At 45.3% G+C, this 20919-nt stretch overlaps 2 protein-coding genes and 1 pseudogene across 12 annotated transcripts in view; 1 reads left to right on the plus strand and 2 right to left on the minus strand.

Annotated features, from left to right (window-relative positions):
• The first annotated feature begins 2410 nt into the window (after positions 1-2410).
• On the plus strand, positions 2411-4927 carry CYP703A2 (cytochrome P450, family 703, subfamily A, polypeptide 2). The gene is made up of 4 exons (XM_086501205.1): positions 2411-2547; positions 2647-3196; positions 3441-3875; positions 4019-4927. Exons 2-4 carry the CDS (start codon positions 2669-2671, stop codon positions 4646-4648), a joined length of 1593 nt encoding a protein of 530 aa, XP_086357331.1. The 5' UTR covers positions 2411-2547; positions 2647-2668; the 3' UTR covers positions 4649-4927.
• Positions 4928-5894: 967 nt separating this feature from the next.
• The window catches only part of LOC147423898 (uncharacterized), a 67680-nt gene continuing 52655 nt past the window's right edge, over positions 5895-20919 (minus strand). For 5 of the 11 annotated variants that reach the window (XM_086501199.1, XM_086501194.1, XM_086501195.1 and 2 more), the window contains 4 exons: positions 7711-7856; positions 7582-7644; positions 7420-7494; positions 5895-7281 (listed from right to left, as the gene is read on the minus strand). In XM_086501199.1, the coding sequence (XP_086357325.1) occupies positions 6217-7281; positions 7420-7494; positions 7582-7644; positions 7711-7856 (1349 nt within the window). In that variant the 3' untranslated portion in view covers positions 5895-6216. Of the gene's footprint in view, positions 7282-7419; positions 7495-7581; positions 7645-7710; positions 7873-7918; positions 7988-20919 lie in introns of all 11 variants that reach the window. The other 6 variants (XM_086501197.1, XM_086501201.1, XM_086501204.1 and 3 more) reach the window with 2 other exon arrangements.
• On the minus strand, positions 18743-19741 carry LOC147423899 (uncharacterized; annotated as a pseudogene).

A 20919-nucleotide genomic window follows, 5' to 3' on the forward strand; every position in this document is an offset into this window, starting at 1 on the left:
AGAATCATGATGAGGAATGTAGCAACCGGCTACAAAAATGGGTGCTCTTTTTGGTGTCATAATTTTCAGCCATACATAACGTTTGTACTTGTCATCTTTCACAATTGATACAAAATCTTCCAATCCTTTCTTAACCATACATGCTAACCCTCCTTGTCCTCTTCGTTGCTTGAGATTCTTTGACTACATCAATGAATGTACATTGTAATCCTCCAAGCCGTTAATCCTTTGTGTATCATGCTCCCAAGTTTCAACAAGAAGTACAACATCGGCTTTGCTTGTTAGTTCATCAATGCCAACCCCCGCATTCCATGGGTATCCATTACAATTCCAAAAGCATATTTTCAATTGTAACTCGGTCTCATAGGTCACGCATCCCTATTTGCTTGAGAGACTTGCCTCCTCCTTGGGCACATTTTCTTCATGAGAGATTTCCTTGTTTTTATTATTCTTTTCCTCATATGCCTTGCGACGCATATTTTGTTGCTTAATAGTGCGATCTTCACATACAAAACATTTTGCATTCCTCAAATAGATCCAACTATTATCAAGGATAATCTTTCGCTTGGTCTCATCCGGCATGGTGCATACAATTGGCCGTTCTCCCGAGCGAAGAGCTCCTTGCTTCCCCACTCTATGTGCTCCATAGACCATAACACCGGACATGCCAAAGTGGGTTTTGAAGAAATCTTCAATAACAATGGCAAGAGAAGGAGGTGTCTCTAACTTCTCTTCGAGAATCCCACGAATAACAATGTTCTTGGAACGTCGCTCCCGTTCCTTCAACTCCTCCACATCTACATTCTCAACATTCTTTGTTTGAACCATAGCTTGCATGAGTGAGGAATTAGAAACCACATTGCTACCACATACATCAGCCCAAGACTTGTTTGTGCATACATTTTTCATGTCGCATACATCCCGGCTCATAGTGTCAAATTTCTCCTCTTTCAATACATGGTCATGCTCTACTTTGCTCATCCGCTCCTTCAAAGCATTCAAGTCCACAAGAGAGCGTTTACATTCCTTGACTTCCTCTTCAAGTTGCATCAAACGTGTTGTTTGCATCTCAAGTGTCCTCTTGAGATTCTCATTCTCAACCACAAGTATCCTTAGTGTGCCATTCTCCATTGCAAGTGCTCGTAAGTCTTCGCCTTGTTTGTTTACGGTCTCTTGCAATGATACCAAGTACGCCATGATCATGGTTTCCGATGTCGTTGGTTGGGTGGTTGTGTTGCTATCTCCACACTTAGGAGATTTTGGATCATTTTCCACAATGGTTGTGGACCTTGTTGAAGAAGAAGAACCCTTGCGAGTGCCGGAAGACATTGTATGTAAAATAGGAGATGAGAATCAATTTTGTTGAACCTGTTCACTTCGAAAATGCTGCTACAGAAACGCCTTCCATAACTCTGAAAATTTCTGTCTTTACATCAATGCGTAGAGGACTTCGTGCTCTTCGATTGAGGCTATAGATCACCCAAATCGGAGTTCGGATGAAGAAGTTATGATCAAAAGAGTGGACTGCTGTCTACTAGGTCAAAAAACGGCTGCACTGAGAGAGAGAGAGAGAGAGAGAGAGAGAGAGAGAGAGAGAGTGACATCAGACTGTGTGTGTGTGTGTGTGTGTGTGTGTGTGTGAGAGAGAGAGAGAGAGAGAGAGAGAGAGACATCAGACTGTGTGTGTGTGTGTGTGTGTGTGTGTGTGTGAGAGAGAGAGAGAGAGAGAGAGAGAGAGAGAGATTGATTCTTCCTTTTTTACTTTTTTTGTACATACCAAATATTGAAAGGTCCAATTAATGTTGAAGTAGATAACTTTACTTTTTCATTAATTTTTTATATTTTATATTTTAATTTTCTTTATCTCTTTATATATGTATTTTCAAGAAGTAAAGAAAAGGAAGGCCATTTTAGTTTCTATTGAAATTGGCGTTTTGGTCACGAAAGCTGATCCAATTCCCTTGGGTTTTCATGGAAAATAAAATGAAAAGGAATAACAACCCCATGAATTCTTTTTTTGGTATGTTCATGTCAAAGATAATACAAGCAAAAATATCAATAAGCATAGTTAAGAACTAAACAAGGTCAAAGTGTCAGAGAAAAAATACATGTGCCTTTAAATTGGTTTTGAGGGAAGAGGATATTATAGTGCAAAACAGACATAGGTTAGTAGGCTCTTGCAAAGAGGAGTCTTTAGGGGAGATCAAAGTGCGAGAAGGCTCATGCAAAGAAACCTCTTCAAGTTAAGATTGTGAGTAGGCAATGAATTTTTTATTGCCTACTCACAATCTTGTGTGACTAGCCATGATCATGCAAGGAGCACAGTAACACAAGCAATCAAAGGTCTTCGGAAAGCATTGGAATATACACCGATTTTCTAATGATACATGCGGATTTTGTGATCACTATAGCACATTGACTTTTACAAGTGTTAAAGATCATGAGAATAGGGCACTACAAGGATTCAATGGAGTTTGCTAGCACTTTAAAGCTAGAGGGAGGAAAAGGGAGTTTTTCAATGTCATTCATGCTTTACAAGTTAGTTTGGTAAGTATGAAGTGATTCAAAGTTGCAACTAATACTCTTTGTTGGATTTAAAGTTTCTACTATTTGAGACACTTAGTGTATGATTTTGGCATGTATCAGAGAAAGGGAAGAGGACGCTAGCATGGAGGCAGATGCAGGAAAAGAAAGATTTTCACAGCTGAGCATGATGATCACTTGTGGGCTGTGCTTCATATGTGGAATCATGATGGTGAAGAAATTTCTGAGCAGAGAGCTCACGCTGACGATGATGAAGAAAACGAAGAAGCACCAACCTCCAGGGCCTTGGGGCTGGCCCATTGTGGGCAACTTGTTTCAACTCGGTCCTGAACCATACAAGGATTTCATGAACCTGCATCACAAATATGGCCCCCTCGTCAAGCTCAAGCTCGGCTCTGTCAACATTATCACCACATTCACTCCTGAGCTCATCAAGGAGATGATATGCAACCAGGATGAGACATTTGCAAACCGCCCGCAAACGATAGGGGTTCAGCACCTGGCATATGATGGCCGCGACATCGCTCTTGCTCCGTATGGGCCTCATTGGAAGAATATGCGCCGCATTTGCATGGAGTATCTTCTCACCACGCGCCGCCTTGAATCTTACCAAAAGCATCGCGCTGAGGAGGCCAAGTTCATGGTGCATCAGGTGCATTTCTTTCTTACTCTGTGTGTGCACATGCAATGAAAATTGAGCACAACTCTTGGTGTTGCTTCTGTTCATCAAACATAAATCGCTCAGAATGCCACGAAACTGAAGGAGAGGGATAACTAACATCATGACAACATGCCAGGCAAAGCAAATTGATATGTACCAACAATCACATGACATACTTAGGTACATGTTATATTAAAAATGTCAGTGATTATTTGTGTAACAGTAAATGTGGCAGGTCATGGCGAGTGCAACGGATGGAAAGGCAGTGATGGTGAGAGATGTGTTAGGGGGCTTCTCGATGAATGTAATGACACAGATGCTATTAAGCAAGCGCTTCTTCGGCAGAAAGGATGCGGGTCCAGAGCAATCGGCAGAATTTCTGCACATAACACACCAAGTGTTCTGGCTGCTTGGCTTATTCAACATTGCAGACTACCTTCCTTTCTTGCGGTGGTTCGACTTGCAAGGCTATGAGAGACTGATGCGGCAAGTGGAGAAACGCATGGATGCGTTCCATTCTACAATCCTTCATGAGCATCGCTTGGAACATGAGGGTCGTGGTGATCAGCCGCGTGATAGGCCCGATGACTTTGTCGATATCCTCCTTACGCTTCCCGGTCATAATGGAGAAGACCATCTTGATGATATTGAGATGAAAGCTTTAATTCAGGTTATTTATGATCTAGTAGTTGGTACTTCTGGCATTGTTTCTTTGTTCTGTATTACCCGTTCCTTTGCTTTGACAATGTAGAAACCAGTACCTCAACTCTTTCCCTGGCACTCTTTATTAACAGCAACCTTGCATGCATGCAGGACATGATTGCAGCAGCTATTGATACTTCATCAGTGACAAGTGAGTGGGCCATGTCCGAAATGGTCAAGAATCCTGACATTTTGAAGAGAGCCCAAGAAGAAGTGGATAGAGTGGTCGGGCGACAACGGAATGTGGAGGAAGCCGACTTGGTCCACCTAAGCTACTTGAGATCCATTGTAAAAGAGACATTTCGACTTCATCCTCCCGGACCGTTCCTCATAATACATGAGACGCTAAAAGATACAGAAGTGGCTGGCTACCACATACCCAAAAAGACTCAACTCTTTGTTAACACCTATGCATTGGGTAGGAGCCCTAATTTATGGACTGAGAAGGTGGAACAGTTTTGGCCGGATAGATGGATGGAGGACAAGGTTGAGATAAGAGATGAAAAGTTCAGAATCCTTCCATTTAGTGCTGGCCGGAGACGATGCCCCGGGGCACCCCTCGGCCAATGTATGGTATTACTAGCCTTGGCTACCCTCATCCATAGCTTTGATTGGTCCCTTCCTCCTCCCTTGAAACCTCAAGATCTCAATATGAAGGAAGCCTTTGGATTGACATTACCACGTGCTGAACCCCTTGTTGCAATGGCCAAGCCTCGCCTACCGTTGCATATCTATCAATGAACTTGCATCAAGAGTACTCCTTTAAAATCTAGAAATACAATACCCCCCCACAAACTTTCATCAAGAGTACTCCCCAATCCCCCAAAACCCCCCACCACCACCCAAAAGTATTTAATACATTAGTTCTGTAGTGGTCAAGGTAGACATAATTTAATGCCACTGACCATCACCCTTCTGCCAAAGATGAAACTTGTATAATAAAATTTTGTAGGCAGCTAGCCACAAGCGCAATTATGTTCTTTACTTTTAGCAATGGAATCACTACGAAAATATTATAGATTCTTGAAACATCATTGAAGCTCAAATGGGACTTGTGCAGGCATTTGATGGTAATTGATCTCTTAGTTTGGCTTGGAGAATTTGTTCATTTGTGCTTTTGCTAGAGGGCTGTGTCTGGGCCTATGGTGATCGATTACATCGAGTAGACATGCCTTGGCTTTTCTTCGTGGAGTTATGCAGACATAGACATGCTTTACGGAGTTCAACATGCTCTAGTAGAGCTTCAATTCAAACGAAGGTGATAGGTTTCCTGCGGAGGAGCACCCCTCAGTAGAGCGGCACAACACGTCACTATATATTGCATCAATGATATATTTACCTTGGAGGCATAGAGAAGCTCATGCGAGGTTCTTTATAGGGCAGGATAATGATGCCATGATGCAATGGCCCATGCCTCCTTAGTCATTTGCATCAAGAGTGGATCATATGACAATGATGGGGTCTTTTGGTCTCATCTTTTCGGGCTGTTCACAAACAAAAACTAAACTGTTTCAGTTCTCTTTTTTCCTTGCATAAAGTAATGTTAGACAAGAAAGAGCACCATGTTTGTAAAATGGAAATTCCAATATTATTGTGAAGTGGCCTACAAATGCAAGGGGAGATTGGAACGCTTAAAGCCAACCTCAAATAATCGAAGGAGCACCCAAGAAATGCAATAGGACAAAATGGATAGCCTCCACTTTCAGAACTCAGTGTGTTATGATTCATCAAATTTTATCGACATTGCCTTTCAAGAGAGGTAGTGAGTTTTAGAGCCCATGTACAGCCGGACACAAAAAGGGCATATGTCAATGTCCAATGAAGTATGAGAAATGGGAATGATTGGAAGGCATTGGTCGTAACACCTATGCAACACTTGGATACAGCTAAAACTTGGAAATTCTCATTCATCAAGTCTTCATCATGCAAATCTGGATGTCACTAATTCTAATTTGCTAACGAGTAGACAAGTAAAAAACCATGGAAATCTAGAATTGGCATTTTTTGATCTGATCATGTTGAATTTTTCACAGTACTGTCATACTGTATTTGGTTATACTATGCAGGATGGAATATCTAGATGGTTACATTATCTTGTGGATGATTGTGCTCAACAATTTTAGCGGGGATGCAATATACATTTTACCAATATTATGTATGATGGAATGATGTGGATGACTACAGAAAATCCATAACTTGTACATTTCCTTGAAGCTGCATCCACTCTATCTTGACTTTTAGGGATGTAGAAATTTTCATGAATAAACTTCTCCAGTCTGATCCCATTCTAGTGTAAAAGCAAGAGGCACTTAATCAGTTTGTGCTGTTGAGTCTACCAGGCCTTTCCTGTACAAAGTCAAATAAAAAATCAATTTTTCAAACTCCTTCACGGACCGCTGCTTGCTTTTGGGTGGAAGTTCAGTGGGGCTGCTTGAGCTTGCTTGTGAAGGCAACTCTTGGCTAAGCTGAGGATGATGGACCAATGTCCTATGCAAACCCGACTGCCCTTTACTCGTGCTCCAATCTTCAAATGCGCCACGATCGCCTTCCCAAGCTCTTGTACTTCCTGGTGAGTAGTCAGCAATTGCTCCACTAGATTCAGCTTGATTTTGAGAAATAAATCCTTGCCCTCGACTCATCACTGTCCCTCCCTGCCTCGCAAACAAAGCTTGGCTCTCCACCTCATCGAAATCACGACCCTCTCGTCTTCTTACATCTGTAGAATCTACAAACTCATCCACCATTCTCTGGTCTGGAAAATCTCTCGTTGAAGTTTGCGCCGGTTTTGCAGACTGACTTGCAATACCCCGTACCTCTTGAATACTACAGGCAGTATTAAGCCTTTGATTGTTTTGCCTTTCCCTATCAAAAGCTTTCTCCTGATCTGTATCCCTGCTATGTTCTAAACTTGGAGGCTGGAAGTTCGATCGACTAGACCGCTCCATTCGAGAATAAGCAGAGTTCATCATCATATTCCTATCATTACTTTGTATGCAATCGCCTCTGAGTCCCCTCAATTCCACGGGGTTCTCCATATTAGCGTCACGAACTTGACTTCTCTGGTCTCTCTCTCTTTCTACCACCTGCCAGTTGCCACTTCTTTGATAATTTTCACCTTCATAGTCATTAGACCTGTTTGTATAGACTGCTTCTTTCCTTGGCCCGCCACCACTATTGTCTTTCCTCATATTCCTGGGCGAAGGGGCACTCTTTCTTCTTCCTACAACTCCTGCGTTTTCTTGACTTGTATTTGCAGGGTCTCTTCTCCTGTCTGCTCCAGCCTCTCGCAACTTTTTCCCTCCAGGTTCCACAAAGCCTCCATTAGCAAAAAGAGCAGATTTCTCGATGGCTCCAATCCATCCAGTCAGCTCTTCCTAACAGTAATGCTTAGAAGCACATTAGAAATGTGACAAAACATTTGTAGGGGAGTAAACTTGACCTTATGTAGCCAATTTGTCAAAAAACTGACAGTGAAGTTGTCACAAGAAGAATTTTTTCACGATGGGCCTTACTGCTGTAGGGGTGATCAAATTTAAGGCTTTTGAATCAGGTACATTTACTTCGAACTCAAGCTGCCCATAGACCAACTGCCAAGAAAAAACACTTGACTAACTTCCACTATTGTTTTCATACCATGTGAGTCTCAGGAATACAAACATTCACTTCTAACTTACGCGCGTAGCAGCTCCAAAGAGTGATGTAACAAATCGTACATGCTTCCCAGCTATGTCCATGCCCTGTAAAAGATTGACTATCACCAAAAAATTCTATTGAATTGATATGGAATAACAAGCATTTATTACCTTAAAGAGTAGGAGCTTTCCAGGAACTATGAGAAGAAAACGTTCGTCTTTCTTGTAAGCCGTTTTGGCCCTCCTTTGCACTAACCCATACTTCATAACCTCTTTGTTCTGTTGATGTAACAATAATTTCTCTTTTATACAAGCGTCTGTACAACCCATGATCTATATCAATCAAGGATACAAAAGAGAAGTTAAACATATTATTTACCACACCAACAAGCCCCTTTTCAACTCCTAATTCTGCAGCCTCTTGTGGACCCAGATCATGAACAATGCACTAAGGAAGCAAAATAAAGGCAGGAGTCAGAGCCTTGGCAAGGAAACAATAGCCTCTCTCTCTCTCTCTCTCTCTCTCTCTCTCTCTCTCTCTCTCTCTCACACACACACACACACACACACACACACAGCTGGCTGCATCTCCACTCATGCTCGAGGCACTCACTAGATCAGTCTCCTTCATGCACAGTTTATGGGACCTTCCCAGACACACACATGCTCGCTTGGCTCTCGAATCTTCCCGTGAGTCTTAGCTTAGGACCTAGCCTGGCACCTTTGTGAGCCTCTAGCAAGTCGTGCATGTCAAGGCCGGTCATAGTTGCATACCCTCTCTTGCACAGGACAACATTTCAGCATGTAGGCAATTTGCCGCGTGAAACACCTATTAGCAGGCAATCTTTTAATAAGTAACTTTTCATTTACCCTTGTTGGAATGTAGGTAGGGCAAATGGCTAAAGCACCTATAAAAGAAATCCTTTGGGCATCAGTAGAAGGGAGAGGAGTAGTGAAGGAGCCTCTCAAGAACCAAGCAGTACCAAGTACCTGGGATCATCAGCACCATCAGCGTTTTTCCCATGACCATCAGCACCATCAGCGTTTTTCCCATGAGCATCAGCGTTTTTGGCTTCAGTGATTTTCAGCCAGCAGCATTTTTGCTTACCACGGCATACCGCCGCAGCACCCTTGCAGATCAGCGTTTCCCTCATCGCGGTCGATCTCTCCATCACGACACGGACAGCGTTTTCAGCTTTCAGCCCTCGGATCAGCCAGTGTTTTTCAGTTTTCAGCCATCGTCGTCGCCACCGACGACAGATCAACCCCTAGCTTCGCCACATGACCCAAAATCCATTAACATCCCTAGCGTTTTGAGTTTTCAGCAGATTCAGCCCTTAGCCTCGACCACATCGCCAATGCCATCGTCGTCAACATCATCGTCGTGGACATCGGTGTCGTCAAGTACCACAGCATTTAGAACCATTGTACCGGACTTGTGCAATCTAAAGAAAATACCTCTCTAGCAATAGAGAGGGGGGCCCTTGGAGGGGGGTTTGGGACCCCATCTTGTGTCGTCTCTTCTCTCTCTCTAGCACTCTCAGCACTACTCATTCACAATTTCCACTCACTTTTTGTTTTGGTCATTGCACATTCTCTCACTAAGTAAGGAAGGCTCTCCCTTCCACCAAGTAAAAGGAACCTTGAGCACTCATTGTTCACTCATCCTGAGCTTACACCATCATTCACTTCCGCTGCACCTGACATTGGTATCAGAGCTCTGTGCGTGTTCGGCTTCCCGAACTCAAGGGAAGAACCTAAAGAACCATCAAGAACCAAGAACCCCAAGAACCATCAAGAACCCAAGCAGAATGAAGAACCCAAAGAACCTCTCCCGGATTTTTTTTCTTGAAAGAATCTTTGAGTCCCGATCATGGACTCATTAGCTCCCATCTTCATTGCCTTGTCTTTGAAGGAAGATCGACGTCGCATACACAACCACCCAGATCTTGAGTACCAAGAAGATCTTGAGTACCAAGATCTTCTTGCCTCTTATGCGGATATGGAAGGAGTTGGAGACCGGATCCCTAAACCTCTTCTCCATTCGCATTCACATGTAGCGTGCATCAGTTTTCAATAGATTCAGCCCTTAGCCTCGACCACTCGCCGACACTGTCGTCATCGTCGTCACCGTCATCATCATTATCGACATCATTATCATCATCCACATCGTCGTTGTCAAGTACCACATCATTAAGAAGCTTTTGACTATCTCAAAAAGTACCTAACTGAGGCACCTATTTTAGTTGCTCCTGATTGGTCCACTCCTTTTCATGTCCATACTGATGCTAGTCAATTTGCGGTTGGTGCGGTCTTGACTCAGCCTAGCAAGGAGTTCAACCTAGACCGTCCAGCCCAATATGCCAGTCGCTTGCTCACAAAGGCTGAGCGCAACTACACCACAGCAGAAAGGGAAGGTTTGGCTATGGTGTATTCTTTACAAAAGTTTCGTCATTACTTGTTAGGGGTTCACTTCACTATCATCACGCGCTGCGCTATCTTCTGAATAAACCCCAAGTTGCAGGAAGAGTCTGGAGGTGGCTACTGATATTCCAAGAATTTGATTTCAACGTAGTTCTTCGTCCAGGCAAGCGGCACGTCATGGCCGACCACCTCTCTCGCATACACACAGGTGAGATACTGGGGTTGATGATGACTTTTCGGATAGTCATCTCTTTAAGGTCGACACGACCCCGGAATAGTATGGAGATATGTTACATTTGCTCTCTACTCGCCTATATCCCGAGAATGCTTCTCCCTTGCAAAAAAGAAGACTTTTACTGAAGTCTAGACCCTTCTCTTAGAATGGCGGGCAGCTCTACAAATCTGGGCCACCTGGTTATTAGTTATATACGCAGAGGGCAAGGGACGAATTCTAGCTGAAATAGAGCACCCAAATCTTGGGTTTGATTTTTTTCCATCCCTGGCCCCTACCTACTGCCTCGCCCCTCTCTCTTACCTATTGCCCCCCTACCCACCTCTCGCCCCCCTAACCAAACTCGCCCCCCCCACCCACCCCTCACCCCTAGTCCCTCCCCTCGCCCCCCCCTCACCAGCCCTCGCCCCTGCCCGCCCTATCTACCCCTCGCCCCCTATCTACCTCCAGCCCTCTCACCCCTTGCCCATCGTCCCCTATACCCAGCCCTCGCCTATCTACTTCTCGCCCCTCCCTTCGGCCCCTACCCACCTTCGTCTCTCACCTCTCACCCTATCCAACCACGACACGATGATGTTGTTCTTGGTGTCTTGTCTCTGCAGGCCTATGTGCACTGTCTGCACAGTTGTAGCAATCAGATATTTACGAGTCTAAAGGGGCACTGGATTGGATGTCTGACTTTCTCTTTCTCTGTTGTCGCCTGCAAATCAATCTACATCCTCGGCCCTGCTTGCAATGCTTGGCACGATCAACTCGGCTCTCTGCACCTCTCTGCACGCAATCCGTCCATACTGTGTTCGCGTACTCGCCATCGAAATTCACCTGCTCTCAGTCAGATTTTTAAGATACCAGCTTTCAGCAGCACAGAAATCGGGATTATGCTATATACAGAATTGCGATTATTGCATGGGGCATACGGTGATGTACTGATGTATGTATGATCCTGGGGATGTTTTCTATGTATGCTCTTGTGGGCCTAACAGAATCTAGTCTGCAGTGAGCTCGCTGCTATAAGCTTTTGGGGTTTTTGAAAAAATACTGCTACAGTGTTCACAGATAGTCGTCAATCAAGAGGCTATGGCAGGAGGCAAAAAACTATTGTTGAGGAAAAGGCCTCAACCACACAGGCAGGCTAATTATGAAACTGAAGCAAAATCAAATCCTAGCAGCCATGGGTCACGGTTATGACGTCCAGTGCTCCATCTGACAAAAGTTACAAGGCCTCGGCATCAGATGCAGATTCCAACTCAGGCTCAGACAATGGTAGCGGCTCAGACAGTGGTAGCTTAAGTGCACAGGAGAAGGATCCAAAAGGGAAAAGCAAAGTAATGAGTTACCTGATCAGTGAAATTGCAAGGCCTAATAAAACAAAACACAAAACAAAATTTTCCCTCAATTTTCACATGCAGCAGCCCAAGCCATCTCTTACAGATTTTCTCTCACATGACCAATTGGATAATTTGGGTGTAACATCGCTAGCTGAAGTTGTCCTTCCTGATGACATACCTGTCGGCACGATTCATGAAATGCTGAAAAATTTTCCCCAAGTCAGAGGACACCTTTAACAGCGGCGCGTTTAGGACATGCAATGGGGATGACCAACTTTCCCTCCTTACAGCCAAGTACTAGGTCATATTCAAAGCTCTCCAAAGCTGATATCATACAGGCATGCAAGGCATTGTTCAAACCGGATCATCCAAATCTGCAGCATCACAAAGCTCTCTTAGCAGTATTCAGATACTATTTTTTAGTGAGAGATGCTCAAGGACCAAAGGGGAATGTGAAGTACCTACAACATTCCACAATGTGACGGTCTTTACTGTTTAATCAAGAACATACCTTGTGGGTTTCATCAGATCCTTTTTACATCATTGCAGACCAGGGCGAAAAGGTTTAGAGCACAAGTGCAGTCACCTCAATCTAGCTTCCAATGTTTTGTCGCGCCACTGTTGGCTTGGGTGATAAACATCCACATCAACCCTCTTGAAGTGGATGAGGATGCAGCATTGCCATCGCAAGCAAAAAGAAAGTCTCTTGGCACAGATGATCAAAAGAGGAAACAAAAGAAAAAAGTCAAAGTGGTAAAAGATACAACAGAGACACTACGACCTCTTCCATTTTCAGAGAGCCAGACTCGGGCGACGCATCCTCCATGACGTCCTTCTATCTCCGTCCCCGTCTCTACAGTGCCTGAGGCCGTCGGGAGCTCCGCTGTTCTTGGTACGCCCACTCCTGTTACTGAGGCGGTCTCTCTCTCACAAGTACCTCTCCCTACTGCTCCCTTCTATACTCTTGCCACTATTACCACACCCTTCTCACCACCTGTGGTACCCTCGTGATTCTCTCCCATCTCCAGCTCACCCATTGAACCTGCTACCACTATCACCCTGACATCCACTGCAGTGCCTCTTGGGCACCCTACTCCTGTCACCCCGACCTCGACTGAAGTGCCTCTTGGGCACCCTACACCTCCAGGTGCTACTGTTACTTCTTCCAATGAAACAGACTCTACCTCGTTGTTCAGAATCTCTGAAGAGAACCTACAGGAGTCAAGAAATGCTATTGCAATGATTGAACTTGGTGCCGAAAAATTAGCAGCTATCCACCAAAAGCACTCGGCCACATATGTAGCCATGGAAGGCTGCTTGCGAGTTGCAGAGAGTGCCATTGCTAATAGAGATGCTATCATTTCGCCCTGCGTTAGGCTTTGCATGTGAAGTCCCAGATAATTGATGACCTCAAAGCTCCAATGCAAGGATTTTGGGACATGCTAGTCTAGGGGGACATGGGGTTTCAGCAGCAACCTCAAGCTACTATGGGATATGGGTGGGCTTGTCTCGCTAGATCAATACAGACGCCCATGGGATATGGAGAGCACAGTCATCGACAGTTTTGGGGAGGTGCTCCATCACAGCAGCAGTTTGACTACTACCCTCAGGGATTTCAACAGCCTGGCACCTTTGGCTCCTTACCACACATGTCATCTTCACAGACGGCTCCTTGCGACGGCTTCGCAGGCGCACATCGACATGGGTGTGCGAGTCGGCAACCTCAATACACTTCAGGCCAGGTGCTCCCATCCGTCGAGCAGCAAGTAGCTGCTCCTTTCGCTGAGAGTCAGTTTGTGGAGAGCACTCATAGAGTCCAGAGTTTTCGCATCGATCTCATGGCTCCACCTCCAAAATATGATACTTCGGGTGCAGCAGTGGCCACCACTCTATCTCTTGGATGACACAATCAGGAGCTCACCATTGTACAGATGTAGTACCTAGTGATTTTCTTTCATAGTTTTTCAATATTCCTCTCACCGAGACGGTGAGCGGTCTTGTGGCGGGAAACCTGTAGCACGCTACAATGTCACTTTCACAGGACACATAGTTAGTACTGTTGGTCTGGTCTGGTTCACACTGGACAGACTCTTTGGGTTGGGCAGTGACACGTGGTAGGGATACGGACGGTAGTCTAGTGGGCATCGTGGCCAGGTCACCACCACCACTCAGTTTGAAGATAGACTTAGATGGCTGACATTTATGAGTCGTTGGTGGCTCTTTATGGTTGTACATATGAGTAGTAGCTGTTGGGTCATCATTATCATCTTCTTCATATACGGTCCAGCGTCGTCGTCTAGAGTAGTGAGTCTATATACACAGCACGTCTACACCATCCCTGCACATCTGAGCCTCGACACCCCCATTGTACCTATGAGTTATAGGTTGGAGTTGAATGTGCTGCCACGCCAGAGTCTGTATGGGTTCCTTTGAGATAGTCGAGTCCGTATGTCTGGTCTGCTGCTGTGTCTCTGTGTTGATTTTCTGTTATCTGTTGTTTCCTGTGTTTTCATTCTGTTTTGAGTGAGATGTCACACCCACTGTAGAGAGCACGAGACACTATCCACGCTATAGTCTTCGCGATGGATGCCCTCCAACTGATGGTGTCCCCCTTTGGGTGTAAAACGCTCACAGATTTTTGTAGAAACGCTGGCTGATTTTGCTTCTTGGGAGGAAAACCTGATGCGGAAGAAGTGCCGTGGACTCAATTGGAGACTGATACCATGTGAAAATGCGCGTGTGCGGAAGCGTGGGGGGGGGGGGGGGGGGGGGGGGGGGGAGAGAGAGAGAGAGGGGGGGGGGGGGGTTGTATTGCAATGTCTTCTGCTCTGATACCATGTGAGAGTGCGAGTGTGCGGAAGCGGAGAGAGAGAGAGAGAGAGAGAGAGAGAGAGAGAGAGAGAGAGAGAGAGAGAGAGAGAGAGAGAGAGAACACAATTGCTAGATGTGGGGAAGAGGGGGCGATCAGTCCCCCAATGACTACCAGAACAAGAAGACCCGTACAATGATCAGATAATGGAAGTGAATACCCCCTTGGCCCCATAAATAGGTGCCCAAGGGGAGGTAGGGCAATGCCTGATCAAATCCCCTACGATGCAACAAGAAAAGAAATATATATGGGGGTGCCCGAACAAGGTGGGCGGTCGGCCCCAAACTCGGGAAACCGCGGACCAGGTACAACCTAGACTATGGGTGGCCAGCCCGGAAACATACTAGCCGTACAAGTATGCCCTAGACCTATGTGAAGCAGCAGAGTGGTGTAAATCTAACATATGTTTCACAAGACATACTATGAAGCCATGTGTGGCGTTGTCAAACATGGTCTTTGACAACACTAGAGTAATCTGTCAACAAGGCACACTGGAGTGTTTGCATCGAGCACCAATTCACCTGATACAAGCTATCATTGGATTAATGTATCAAACCGTTGTTCTTTGTTTTATGGTTTATGTGATGCAAGTCTTTGTATTCTCAGACAAATGCGTCCTGCATTCTCTCCAAATCTAGTAATGTGTCCAACGGTGAATTTGTCCCCATGAGGCGATACCTGTTAGTGATATTGTTTCAGTTTTTCTATATGCAAGTGTAATCCTGAACAATTATTCGTCTACAAGAGAGGGGTATGTGACGGCCTGATGACATGGCTATATACACACTTTTTTTTTTTGTAAACCATTGTTGATGTAATTTACATGTGGGAAAAGAGGAAAACCCATGAAAAATAAGAGATACAAAAAGTAAAGCGTACAAGTTCTTTGACCACCCCATCCTTTTGCCGCCTTCGAGGGTAGAGGTTTGCATGTAGTGTGTGAATGAAAGTAGGACGAGGAGGAGGAGGATCTTGTTTCATGTTGCAATGGAGGTGAGAGAAGGGGGAGGAGCTAGCTTAGTGTGAAAATATGTCGTGGGCAGAGGGAAGAGAAGGGGGAACCATGATGCTCCGAGGGCTAGAAGCAGTCAAAGTAAATCCTATCGGCATCCAGAGTGATGTCCCCAGCATCATAAGCGAAACGCAGCACTTGACAAATCGACAATTTGAAATTGGGAAACGGGTCAACATCAGTGCCTTGAAACATTAAGGAGTTACGGTGTCAAGAAGTGCCCAGTGCGGCTAAGAAAGCTTCCAACCCTTACAGTCAGTGGCCCAACGCTTTCCTAGCCGCACTGCGCATTGCGCACTTCTTGACACTGTAACTCCTTAAAAATGTGTCAAGAAGTGCGCAGTGTGGCTAGGAAAACGTCGGGCCTCTAACTATGAGGGTTTGAAGCAAAGTGAACTCGGCGGGACCTCCAATCAAAAATGTATCAAGAAGTGTGCAGTGCGGCCAGGAAAGCGGCAGGCCTCTAACAATGAGGGTTCGAAGCAAAATCAAGTGAATCGTAGAATCTTTGAAGCTAAAGACACTCAAAAAGATGAAAACTCCCACCATGAAATCATCAATCTAGAAAACAACCAGTATCAACTCAAAACTCGTGTGTGTGATGATTTGTTGTAACCTCGTTGCCAAATGCACAGATACGGTGGTCTTTCACCCTGATAAAAACCCTAAATCTATGACCCTGATTGGTGGAAACAGCACGGGACTGCACTAGCACACTGAATGGGAACTGCAACATCTCCTTTCTTGGATGTCCAAAAGAGCTTCTTTTTGGCTCTATAAACTCTTGAGCAAGGACACTACCATCGTTGATGTGGCATTTTGAGCTATTTTTTACCATTTTATGGCCCTTTTTGCCCAAAAATGCCCAAACGAGCTGGGAAAAATCCTTGAAATTGCGGAAAGATCCCGTTGAGCTCAAAGTTCATGTTGAACCTCATTTTCCCCCTTGGCAAGCACTTTGGACACATCTTTTACGGCCACGCACAAAACCTGCTATTTTTGGTTGATATCGTCCGCATTGAACTTTCTAGGCAAAACAACCGTGCCACTTCGAAACACTTGACAGTTGAACATTTCTAAAACAAATTAGGCATATTCTATTCAGAGAAAATACGCCATATTGCCACGTTCAGGGCGTCACCTCCCCGTAAGGTATGTACATAATTACAACCGTGGCAATTGTTTTTAGGGATATGACACTATGTACATTGTAACATTTGATCCCACATATCAAAAGCATTAAGAGTGAGGTAGATATTTTAGTTTCACATTATGCATATGCCACGACACGACAATGGTGGTGCCAAATGGCCCACAGAACCCAAAATCTAACCCAACTAAAAAAGACCGAAAACTGAGACTGTGGAGACTTGAGCACCCCAAAAAGCCAAAACCGTATGTAAAAAGTACCGGAATAGAAACGAAGCCGAAGAGAAGCTGGCACGTTTCGAATAAAGGATCTGGAGCAGCGACAACCCCACAATAAGTGTGGCACGGTCTCCTCGGCTTCATGGCATCTGAGAAAACAAGAAGGCGCAATATGTTGTGCATGCAATAGGCTACCAACAGGTAGAGCTCCCACCAAGAAACGCCACAAGAAAACATGTTTTTTCAGAAGTAGATGACTTTGCCAAATGCGAGACAATGCTCGTTGCCACCACAAGGACAACTTGGAAAGTGACCATAGTTGATTACCATGATGCACAATCCATGTATCAGATTGCAAGAGAGCATAAACAATGCCAGCTGAAATGCAGCATTCTAGTCTAGCAGTGGCAAGATTCCAATCAGAAAAGCGGGAGTCCACATTCGAAGGAGGTATTTGTGAGAGATCAACAAACATCCTCTATATCTCTTGCCAAAGTGGAAAATAATGGACTCCCAACCGAAAACGAGACACCGCATCAAGGAACGAAAGAACATGACCCGTATCATCCATCACCTGATGTACTTGGCATATTCAATTTTGAGAAATAAAATACGCCTGGCGAGGAAACCGTTGGACCATATTTGAAGAGAATGCCCTGCTCCAATGCAGACTCTCTAATCAACGGTAATTGCCTAGAGAGGATTGTTGACCATGCCATTCCAAATGCGAGGTGGTAGCCTTCCAATCGACAATGAGAGAAGAAGTAAAGGGACATCCTGGAATGTGTCCTTCAAGCTTCCCAAAAATGACGTCCCAATATGTCAATGACCAAAAGATGGCGTGACAATATGCACACACAAATGTGATACCATAAGTGTCCAAGGTTGTTGTTGTTCCACCAAAATTGGCAATAGCATAGCTTTCCGAGCCAGGAACATGACATTGCAAATCCAAAATATTCAGCCCTCCAAGGCCCTTGGGAGAACATAACTTGTCCATAGATAAAAGCCGGAGTCCCTTTGTGTGAGACGAGGTGCGCCAAAAATGCTCCAAAATACTAGACAAGGGACTGCAAGTGCAACTAAGACCAGGATAACAAAGGCACGTAAAACTGCACATAAGCCATGAGAATGCACTGGGAAATCCTGAGACGCACATGTAGTGGCCAAGTGGACAATTTTCAATAATTTAAAGTAGTATCCAATCCAGTTTTTACACAGCTGATACATCCCAACCAAGCCAATAGCCCAAATGGCGAACTATGATGTGTCGAGGAACAATCTCCCCTGGGCATAATAGCTTATGCCAATCATACTCATTCAGAGTTAATAACTTGGATTTACGAAAATTAACTTTGAGGTCTACCGCCAATCCAAACAAGTGAAAAATATGCATGATTTGCTCCACATCATCATAGTGATGTGGAGAGGCATAAATCAAGAGTCATCCGCATAGGCTTGGCCGATAAAGCGTTGCCCATATGGTAATGTTAAGCCATGCAATCTACCAATGGAAGTCAAGGACTCCAAATACACACACACACACACTCTCACATGCCAAGTTGGACCACAAAACGAAGTCATCTCTCAACGCTGAATTTCCAAAAAACACGTAGTGATTTGCACTACAAAGACAAGGTGCCACATAGCAACGTATGGCAAAAGCTGACGTGGACTGACTTTTACGTTGGAGTGCTTTCTAGGACTCACTTATTGAAAGTAGTTCTTTTAGGCATTTAGTTTTAAAAAGGTGACTTTTAAATTGCTTTAAAAAGGCCTAGAGCCTATTACACGCTTGGACACTCCAAGCGAGAAATCAATAGCAACACAAGAACAGAAACTGCAAAATCACTGAACTTTGAGAGAGAGAGAGAGAGAGAGAGAGAGAGAGAGAGAGAGAGAGAGAGAGAGAGAGAGAGAGAGAGAGAGAGAGAGAGAAGAAAGAAAGGAAGACAGAAAGAAAGCTTTATTTACGTCTTCTAAAGGCCGAAGTCGGCCTATGAGACAAATCAATGTACATCTAGTGGTAGTCCGGGTGTCTGGAAAAGAAAATACTGAAAATAAAATGCTGAAATGAAAGCTAATCTAGAACCGGGATGTGCAGTGTGGTGGTATGATGGTAATGTGTGGTGGTATGGGTATATATGGCTCTGGCACCGCAGATACTGATCATATGAATATATGGCTGTGGATGTAGCTCTGTCACAACAGAAAATGACTACCTCGTGCTGAGTGAAAGTAAAAGTGTGAGGGCATACCCGTATCAGAGCTCGCTAGTAGTGTGTAATGGGTGATGGGTATAAAAAGTGGTACATGGGGGGGAGGGGCTGAAAAACCCAATGTAAGTGGGTGCTCCAATGTGTGGTGGAGCGGGCCCTCTCCAGCTGTTGCTCATGAAGTGTACGGATCCTCAATATATCTTGCTGGTATAGACGGGGCCGTCGGTATCCTGACTCCCGGGGTCGGCGTCGTGCTCGCTGTGCCTCTGCCTGCTCGAGTGTCAGCCCAGTCGTCGTCGGCGGTGTGGGATCCCCTGAAGTCATTCTCTAGAAAAACTGAGTGATCGTCTGCTGAACACCTCCAGTGTCATGTGGTTGTGGTCGTGTAGACTCCTCACGTATGTGGAGTGCTCCTGTGATGAAATGGCCCACATGAGTCTGGTCTCTCCTCCTCATGCATGTCTGGAGAGTGCCCTCAATCCCAAATCTCTGTCTAAGCTCTGAGTAAGCTGGGCATCGTAGCATGAAGTGCTCCTCCGTCTCCACCTCTGTCTGACACACTGGGCAAGTCCGGTTCTCTCGTGGTATGCCTCTGGCTCTGCCCCGCTCAATCTCAAGCTGGTGTGATGAGACTCGGAGCTGGCCGATGGCTACCCGTAGGTGATGTGGCATGTACTGCTGCATATACTGAGGGGTGTCTATGAAGCCCTGATCTGATATCTGGAGAAAATGCTCATGGTAGTGGAGCATTTTCTCGGTAGTGGCTGCCTGGGGCTGATCCATGTCCTCTCAATGTAAATATGCGAAATCTCCTGCCTGATGATCCTATTCCTCTCCTGATGAGTGAGAGTATAAGTAGGTGCATGGATGTCATACTGGAGGGGTGGTAGTCGATCTATATCAAGCCCATGTCTAGTGAACCACTCGCTGATCTGTGCATACCAAGAAGAGGCATCTCCCGCCAGTCCCATAGACTGTGATGCCTGTAGTGCTCGATAGGCAATGCGGTCCATATCCATACTCTGTAATCTATGTAACAAGCAAACCGTCTGAAACGGTGCCTCTACTAGCATAGGTGGGACTGCTAGCTCTGCTCTGACTATATCATGTGGAACTGACGGCTTGTTGCGGATCATCCTGGAGATCATCAGTGCCTGTGGGCGCTCTATCAAAGGCCAGATCGAGTCTGCCAAGCCAGGTCCCCATATGGCTGCCCCATACATAAGAGCCGGTGTAACCAAAGTGTCAAAAAACCACCCCTTCGTACGGGGCTCGTGAAAGTGTGCCTGGTGGCACTGTCTCTCTATCCGTGCGAGTGGGAGTACCCCCTGATCAGTCTATCTCTAGCTGCCTGTGTCATGGAAAAGGCCCCTGATGCCGCGGTAAAAGTCACCCCCAAGTAGAGATATGAGCCTACAACCTTGATACTGCCCCTGCTTTTGTGAAAGAGCTCTCTCGTCTGATCCGTGCTGATGTATGAAAGATGAGAACCTTGGTTTTCCCAAGGTTCATTGAGAGCCCTCGCTGCGCACAAAAGTCATCGAGCCCAAGTAGATGCTGACGCAGCTCCTCTGCTCACTCTCATATGAGTACAATATCATCGGCATATAATAGTATATGGACTGTGGTGCCACCCATCTCCACCCCATCACCTCCTCTATGCTGAATAAAATCCACTATCTCATCAATGTAGAGCCCAAAGAGTTCTGAGCTAAGATGCACTGGCCCCAAGACTGACGCCCCTTTCGGTATCTCTTTATTATTGAGTGGCAACAATACAACTCCCAAGGATCCTTTGCCCTCAGACTCTACGTCCAAATGCTCTATAGAGTTAGAGGCCCAAGGGTCCTTATAAACTTACAAGGCTCTCATAAGCTAGTGCCAGAAATTGTCAAAAGCTGCCAGCTAAATTGCGGAAATCCATACAA

This window comes from Adiantum capillus-veneris, chromosome 26, assembly GCF_014529385.1.
Source record: "Adiantum capillus-veneris isolate H3 chromosome 26, ASM1452938v2, whole genome shotgun sequence".
Classification (NCBI taxonomy): domain Eukaryota; kingdom Viridiplantae; phylum Streptophyta; class Polypodiopsida; order Polypodiales; family Pteridaceae; genus Adiantum; species Adiantum capillus-veneris.

Bases quoted from the DNA above. Each gene is read 5' to 3' on its own strand.
- CYP703A2 (XM_086501205.1), top strand. From the start codon at position 2,669: ATGGAGGCAGATGCAGGAAAAGAAAGATTTTCACAGCTGAGCATGATG. The intron at 3,197-3,440 runs GTGCATTTCTTT...TAAATGTGGCAG, and splicing joins CCAAGTTCATGGTGCATCAG to GTCATGGCGAGTGCAACGGA. The intron at 3,876-4,018 runs GTTATTTATGAT...GCATGCATGCAG, and splicing joins AGATGAAAGCTTTAATTCAG to GACATGATTGCAGCAGCTAT.